Source organism: Rhinopithecus bieti, unplaced genomic scaffold (assembly GCF_001698545.2).
Source record: "Rhinopithecus bieti isolate Rb0 unplaced genomic scaffold, ASM169854v2 scaffold_29928, whole genome shotgun sequence".
Lineage (NCBI taxonomy): Eukaryota > Metazoa > Chordata > Mammalia > Primates > Cercopithecidae > Rhinopithecus > Rhinopithecus bieti.
The window spans coordinates 4,384,117-4,392,506 of NW_016814053.1; the positions used below are offsets into that span (position 1 = coordinate 4,384,117).

The 8,390-nt window shown below is 36.4% G+C and overlaps 1 protein-coding gene across 1 annotated transcript in view; it reads left to right on the forward strand.

Moving 5' to 3' along the window:
- STYX (serine/threonine/tyrosine interacting protein) overlaps nt 1-8,390 on the forward strand; it is a 49,672-nt gene that overhangs the window by 29,988 nt on the left and 11,294 nt on the right. The window contains exons 5-9 of the mRNA XM_017849470.1: nt 791-851; nt 1,590-1,626; nt 2,022-2,061; nt 2,154-2,204; nt 3,979-4,051. Coding sequence (XP_017704959.1) covers nt 791-851; nt 1,590-1,626; nt 2,022-2,061; nt 2,154-2,204; nt 3,979-4,051 — 262 coding nt within the window. The remainder of the gene's footprint in view (nt 1-790; nt 852-1,589; nt 1,627-2,021; nt 2,062-2,153; nt 2,205-3,978; nt 4,052-8,390) is intronic.

The window sequence follows — 8,390 nt, forward strand, 5'->3', positions numbered from 1 at the left end:
TTTGAGTCATGGTTCCATAGACCATGCCTTCTGTTTTTATTTGTTCCTTCTCTTTTAGACTTTGGACTTCCTCTGAAATGTCCTCTGTAGTTTTATGAGCAGGGGTCACAGGACCACTTAGAGAACAATCTTCTGGTCTTAGAGAAATTGATAGAAATAAAAGAATAACATAACGATTACAGGTACCTTTGTCTTTATTTCTAGGTCCACTCTGATCTAGAGGAATGTATCTTCCTGCTTGTGATTTTTCTATTTTAGCCAAATGGTTCATTATATGCCAATAAAATATGTATTTATTTTTGAGATAAGAATCTTGCTTTGTTGCCCAGGCTGGAGTGCAGTGGCCCAATCATAGCTTACTATATCCTTGACTTCCAGGCTCACACAATTCTACCTCAGCCCCCTGAGTAGCTGGGACTATAGGTGCACACCATCACACCCAGCCGATGTTTTAATATTTTTTAGAGATGGAGTCTCCCTCTGTTGCTCAGGCTGGGCTCAAGTGATCCTCCCACCTTGGCCTCCCAAAATGCTAGGATTACAGACATGAGCCATTGTGCCCAGGCTAATGGATTTTTTAAATACTAAAATATCAGAGATGTTAACATGGTGTTTCAGGTTTTAATGCCTTCAAGCAATGTAAAATCTACCACACAGTTCTTGGGAATATGATACTTTGAAAGTTGTTTTGCGTTCTTGTCATGGTTACCAAGAAATAATGAGTTATTTTTTAAAAATACGTTAAGTGTTTTACTTAAAGTGTGCTTATCACAAAATACTCTATTTTCAGATATTTAGTCCTGGATATTGCAGATAATCCAGTTGAAAATATAATACGTTTTTTCCCTATGGTAGGTACCAGTATTTTAAAAAATAACATTTAAATTTATTTATGATTTGACTTCTTAGTTGTGCTTCTTCTTTTTTCTTTTCCTTTCTTTTTTTTTTTTTGAGACAGAGTTTCACTCTTGTTGCCCAGGCTGGAGTGCAATGGCGCAATCTTGGCTCATCACAACCTCCGCCACCTGGGTTCAAGTGATTTTTCTGCCTCAGCCTCCCAAGTGGCTGGGATTACAGGCATGAGCCACCATGCCCAACTAATTTTGTATTTTTGATAGAGACGGGGTTTCTCCATGTTGATCAGGCTGGTCTCGAATTCCCGACCTCAGGTGATCCGCCCGCCTCAGCCTCCCAAAGTGCTGGGATTACAGGTGTGAGCCATCACACCCGGCCCCGTTAATTGTGCTTGTAAAGCTTACTACTTTTACTTTGCTATGACTGAAAATTATGTGATTGTGTTTTTTAAAAAAATGAATTATTTGTAGAAAATTTTTTTATGATCTCCAGAAATTTGAGGAATCATATTGTGAATGTATTAGATTCAAATTAAATTTTGGCTTCTTTATTTTATTTTTTATTTTTTTGGACGTGTCTACTACAAGACAATTATTTGTAGCATTTTGGAAATTTGTGAATTAAGATAATTTTTATACCTATAAATTAGGAAATTATTTTCAATAGGTTTCATTTTATTTCATTATATGCATTTATTTTATGCTTACATTAATCCACATGTCTTGTGCCTCCAGACTAAGGAATTTATTGATGGGAGCTTACAAACGGGAGGTAAATAATATTTCCTTTCCTTAACTAATGTTTATATTTTGATTATTTGTTAATTTTTTAGTTGGTATTTGTCCTAAATGCAGGATATGGAAGTTACAATTACATGTAGTAGCTTACTCCCAAATTTTTATTTTCCCAATTACTTGTTTCATTTGGATAGGCTTTCTGGAGTATCCCTGTAGACTGTTTTCAAATTCTCTGTGAGCTTTCAATTTCTTTAATAAGAGTCTGGTATATTCTCTACACAGTTAATAATAACAAATTGTAAAGATTTGAAAATAAACATCCAAGCGATTATAGTATATAAGGAAGGAGTTACTTTACTGTGGTTTCAATATAGTTCAGCTGCTGACTCAGGTGTTTTTCTATTAGAATAACGAATTCATGTTTTTCAGGAAAAGTTCTTGTGCATGGAAATGCAGGGATCTCCAGAAGGTATGAAGTTAGAAATAATCTTTCTTTCTGTAACATTTAATTAATGAGTTGTATTTTCTGGTTGTTTTCTAAAATTATTTCCCCCTCTTCAGTGCAGCCTTTGTTATTGCGTACATTATGGAAACATTTGGAATGAAGTACAGGTAAGAAAATACCCTAAAACCTAGCCACAGTTTAAATTCTCATTAAAATGAAGCTTAATGGGAATGGTTTGGAAGTTTGAAGTTCTTATTCCCCTGATTATTTTTCATGTAGTCATGTTTGATTAGGCAGGCCCTTATTCCATGGTTAGTCTCAACCTAATTTATCTAGTTGTATAGATATGCATAGGCTAATATGGAAATTCTATGAAAAACTACTTACAACAAGAGAATTGGTTGGTCTGAGTATGAAAACTCCTGAACACAAATGTTAGTGCTTGCCTTATTTAAAAGGCTAATTTGTCATGTTCTACTTTAACAATAGTTGGATGAAAAATTACCTAGGAATTGTGTGCAGCATCTGTTTACAATTCAGAGTAGTCTTTCTTAACAAAAATCATCTTTTACAAGCATTCTATATAGATTTTTTAAAAGATGGGGGTGGTCATGAGCTTCTTACCCTAAGACAAAGCAAAAGCCTGGGCAATGTACAGTATTTCCTTCCTCAGTTTTTCTTGTTCTACAAATTAGAAATCTTGTAGTAATCATTGATACCTCTTTCTATTTCAGTCCCCTTTTATATTTAAATTAGAATGGAAAACTTTGCTTGAAAATATCTATTCTTAAGAGAATATTATTTGAATACAAATATTTAATTATTTATTTATTTATTTATTTATTTTGAGACAGAGTCTTGCTCTGTTGGCAGGCTGGAGTGCAGTGGTGTGAACTCGACTCACTGCAGCCTCCGCCTCCCGGATTCAAGCAATTCTCCTGCCTCAGCCTCCCTAGTAGCTGGGACTACAGGTACACGCCACCATGCCCAGCTAATTTTTATATTTTTATTAGAGACAGAGTTTCACCATGTTGGCCAGGATGGTCTCGATCTCTTGACCTTGTGATCCGCCAGCCTCAGCCTCCCAAAGTGCTGGTATTACAGGGGTGAGCCACTGCGCCTGGCCTGAATACAAATATTTAATTGAAAAAAGATTGAACATGTATTGATGGACTTTATGTTGTATATATTCTTTTTATTCGGAATTTTGTCAGAACATTAATGTTGGAAATAACTTGTATTTATTGGGTCTCTGCTGTGAGCTCAGTACTATTATAGGCACTTTTATCTAATTTAAGCCTCATAACAACAAAAGTAAATAAGCCTCTTTAACCAACGATAATATTTTGAGCTTGAACTTGTACTATATGCACAAAATGCTTACATTTTATATATTTATTTTAGACACAGGGTCTTCCTCTGTTTCTCAGGCTGGAGTATAGTGACACCATCATAGCTCACTGTAGCCTCAGACGCCGGGGCTCAAGCGGTCCTCCCACCTCAGCCTCTCAAGAAGCTGGGACTATACCACATCACTGTGCATGGCTAATTTTTAAGTTTTTTGTAGAGATGGGGTCTGACTACATTGCCCAGGCTGGTCTCAAAGTCCTGGCTTCAAGCAGTCCTCCTGTGTTGGCCTCCCAAAGGATTGGGGTTACAGGCATGAGCCACTGCATCTGGCCACTTTACACTTATCTCCTATTCATAGTACTTTCCCAAGGTAGGTGTTATTAGACTCTTCATTTTACCAGTGGACAAAATAGAACTTAGAGAAGTTGAGCAAGCTGCCATAAGCATATAGCTGGTGAGCAAAGGAATTATATTTAATCTCATCATGCTTTTTCCATTACAACTCATTACCCGTCTCTAATACTAAGTTGTATGATTATGATTTAATTCATTAAATAATGCTGTCACATTAATATTCTTTTCTGTTTTCAGAGATGCTTTTGCTTATGTTCAAGAAAGAAGATTTTGTATTAATCCTAATGCTGGATTTGTCCATCAACTTCAGGTAACTTCTCTTTTCTTCCTCTTTAAGGTAGTTGGAAAGTAAGATATAAAATCCTCTGTACATGTAATGTAGGTATACAATTTACTTTGTAAATACTTAAAATTGCCATAATCTGACTATTTTGATCTTTTATTCAAGTTTATATCTCTATTTATAAGAATTTTCTTGGCTGGGTGTGGTGGCTCATACCTGTCTGTAATCCCAGCACTGTGGGAAAACAAGGCGTTTGGATCACTTGAAGCCAGAAGTATGAGATCAGCCTGGGCCACAAAATGATACCCAATCTCTAAAACATAAAAAATAAACAAAAATTAGCCAGTCGTGGTGGTGCATGGTTGTGGTCCCAGCTACTCAAGAGGCTAAGAAGGGAGGATTGCTTGAGCCCAGGAGTTTGAGGCTACAGTGAACAGTGATTGTGCCATTGCACTCCAGCCTGGCCTACAGAGTGAGACCCCATCCCTAAAAAATTTTTTTAAAAGTTTTTTTCTTAAAAGCTGGCATTACCAAGAAAAAAAGGTTAAAGACACATTATCAAATCTAAGGTAAAATAATGACTGTTAGAAATGTTTTTGATTTTTTTTCTTCATTTTGATCACACAGAGCATAAGACAGTTTTGATTCTAAGTATACTAACTGTAACAGCTTTTTCCATTACATGTTTATCTTTTCCATGTTGTTTCATATTTTGTTGATGCCTGGCAGATGCACTGAAGAAGACAATAAATCTGTGAATTAATCTGATTAGACCAGGTTATTCAGTTTATTCCAAGAGGCCAAATCATAGGCTGCAGAATGTGCTCTAGCTGATTACATCCAGTTATGTAGGAATAAAGCTCATGTTTCAACATCAAGAATATTTATTACAAAATATATTGTTGTAGTTACCAAGCTTTAATTTTTATTTTAATATTTACTTTTAATTTTTACTACATTCAAAAGAGAAACAGTGTCATCTGTGTTCAACCTGTTCATGTAAAATGTTTGTCTTCTAACTTTATAAGTTTCTTTACCTTTTACCATGTTGTAGAGAACATTCTTGTTTTTTTCATTTTTTAAAATTATTTTTTAAGCTTTTCTTTTTTTTGTGGATACATAGTGGGTGTATACATGGGTGCATTAGATATTTTGACACAGGCATGCAATGTGTAATAATCACATCATGGAAAAATAGTATCCATCCCCTCAATCATTTATCCTTTGTGTTACAAACAATCCAATTATACTCTTACTTGTTTTAAATGTGTAAAACATTCTTTTTTAAAATTAATTTTTGTATTTGAAAGAGCAGTATATGCATATGTTTAAGAAAATGGTTCTGGCACAGTGGCTCACGCCTGTAATCCCAGAACTTTGGGAGGCCGAGGTGAGTGGATCACCTGAGGTCAGGAGTTTCAAGACCAGCCTGGCCAACATGGGGAAACCCCATCTCTACTAAAACTGCAAAATTAGCTGGGCGTGATAATGCATTCCTGTAATCCCAGCTACTCAGGAGGCTGAGGCAGGAGAATCGCTTGAACCTGGGAGGCGGAGGTTGTGGTGAGCCGAGATCACGCCATTGCATTCCAGTCTGGGCAACAAGAGCGAAACTCCGTGTCAAAAAAAAAAAAAAGAATATTGGAAAGATCCTGATAGGTGTATCTGTGTGAATATACCTGTAAGGTAACTGAAGTAGAATTGGTGGGTTCCAGTGCATCTGAAATTTGATAGATGTTTCCAGATTGTCTCCAAAAAAGATGAAATAATATAAACTTATACCACCAGAAAACAAGGAGTGCCTATTTCCTCCTACCCTAATTAACATCAGTAGCCAAAATGATTTTTTTTTTCTTTTTTTTTTTTTTTTTAGTTGGGGTTTTCTTTGTCACCCAGGCTGGAGTGCAATGGTGCCATCTCGGTTCATTATAACAAATTCTGGTGTGTCCTTTAGAGGTCTGAAGTTTTCTTTTTTAAAGTGCTAGTTCTAGTTTTTGAACTGTTAATATGGTGACTTGAGTTACTGGATCACATTAGATTAGATTTCCTAATATTGAATCATCCTTTTGGTCCAGCAATGGATCCCACTTGGCTATGATACACCGTTTTCTTAATGTATTGCTTGATTGTATTTGCTTATCTTTTTTTTTTTTTTTCAGGATTTTGGAATCAGTTAAATAGTAAATTGGTTTGTCTTTTTTTTTTTTTTTCTATACTATCCTTTTCTGGTTTTACTGTCTCTATCAGTGTTCTCATTTTTTAATGGAAACTTTCCGTTTCTCTTTGTGCCATGGATCAATTTAAATTAGATTGGAGTTACTTGTCTCTTAATGCATTAGTATATGGCACCTGTGAAATATCTGACCATAATGTTTTATCTAATTCAGTTATTCATTATTTCATTCATTCATATATTTTGACAGTAGACCAATTCTCAGACAACATTCTTCATTCGGTGTATCGGTTTGGTTTTCTTTTCTTTCTTTTTTTTTCTTTTTTCTTTTTTTTTTTTTTGTTTTTGTTTTTTTGAGGTAGAGTCTTGTGCTCTGTTGCCCAGGCTGGACTGCAGTGGTGCAATCTCAGCTCGCTGCAACCTCCGCCTCCTGGGTTCAAGTGATTCTGCTGCCTCAGCCTCCAGAATAGCTGGGATTACAGGCGCCTGCCACCATGCCTGGCTAATTTTTGTGTTTTTAGTAGAGACGAGGTTTCACCGTATTGGCCAGGCTGGTCTCAAACTCCTGACCTCAGGTGATCCGCCCACCTTGGCCTCCCAAAGTGCGGGGGTTACAGGTGTGAACCACTGTTCCTGGCCTGGTTTGATTTTCTGATACCCCTCAGGTCACTTTGGAAGTATTTATGATACTCTGTGTAATCATCGATTTCATAAGAGTTCTACATAGAGTTAAGGAAAATAGTATCTTGTACTTTAGTATCTTTTGGTTCTATTATTTTTTTTCTTCTTCTGGTTAGTCCATGCCATTTTTCTGTATTCTAATTTCTGCTTGCTTGGTACTTTCCTTTAGTGTTGTTTGCTGCTGTGGTTGTGAATTTCCTGAGTTGAAAACTTGGTTTCTTTTTATTCTTTAAAAAATTCAAGGCCACTAATTATCCTCTTTGCATTGTGTTACTCGCATGCTGCAGATTCTCATCGGCATTATTTTTATTGTTATAGCTTGATAGTCTGTGATTTCAGTTTTGTTTTTTTTTTAAATCTAATGTATGTTTAGATTTTTTTTTAATTGTATAGGTGACTGGGTTTCAAAATTTTTAATTTTGTTCATATTTAGTTTTATTGTAATCAGAGAATGTTTTTTAGTACATTGTTTTTGATGTTTTCTTTGTGGTTTAATATGTAGTTGTTGTCATGAATTTTATGGGCATTTGAAAAGAAGATGTATTCTGTTTTCAGGGGATAAAGTTAAATGTGTTTGTCCACTTGATCTGTCTTGGGCTGAAATCAGTGAACTGGAATCTATTACTGTATTTTATTTTTTCCTTATTTTATGTTTACTTTTCTTTCCGCTTTTTTGGTTTTGCAAGTTTGTTTTCTGTACTTACTATTTGGTACATAAAATTCAAGTTAGGTTTTATTTTAGTTGTACCCTATTTAAATTTCAGGGGTTTTTGGGGGTTTTTTTGTTTGTTTTTTTTTAGACAGAGTCTTTCTCTGTTGCCCAGGCTGGAGTGCAGTGGTGCAATCTCGGCTCACTGCAACCTCTGCCTCCTGGGTTCAAGCGATTCTTCTGCCTCAGCATCCCAAGTAGCTGGGATTACAGGCGTGCGTCACCAAGCCCGGCTAATTTTTGTGTTTTTAGTAGAGACAGGGTTTCACGAAACGTGTTGGCCAGGCTGGTCTTGAACTCCTGACACGATCCGCCCACCTCGGCTTCCCAAAGTGCTGGGATTACAGGTGTAAGCCACTGCGCCCGGACAGATTTCGGTTATTTTACCTTGCAATTAACCTGGTTTAATATTGTAAATCCTACTCTTTCTGTTTGCTTGCATTTGCCTTTTGAGTTTTCCTATTCCTTTGCCTTCAGGCTTTTATTATTATTATTATTATACTTTAAGTTCTAGGGTACATGTGCATAACGTGCAGGTTTGTTACACATGTATACTTGTGCCATGTTGGTGTGCTGCACCCATCAACTCGTCATTTACATCAGGTATAACTCCCAATGCAATCCCTCCCCCTCCCCCCTCCCCATAATAGGCCCTGGTGTGTGATGTTCCACTTCCTGAGTGCAAGTGATCTCATTGTTCAGTTCCCACCTATGAGTGAGAACATGCGGTGTTTGGTTTTCTGTTCTTGTGATAGTTTGCTGAGAATGATGGTTTCCAGCTGCATCCATGTCCCTACAAAGGA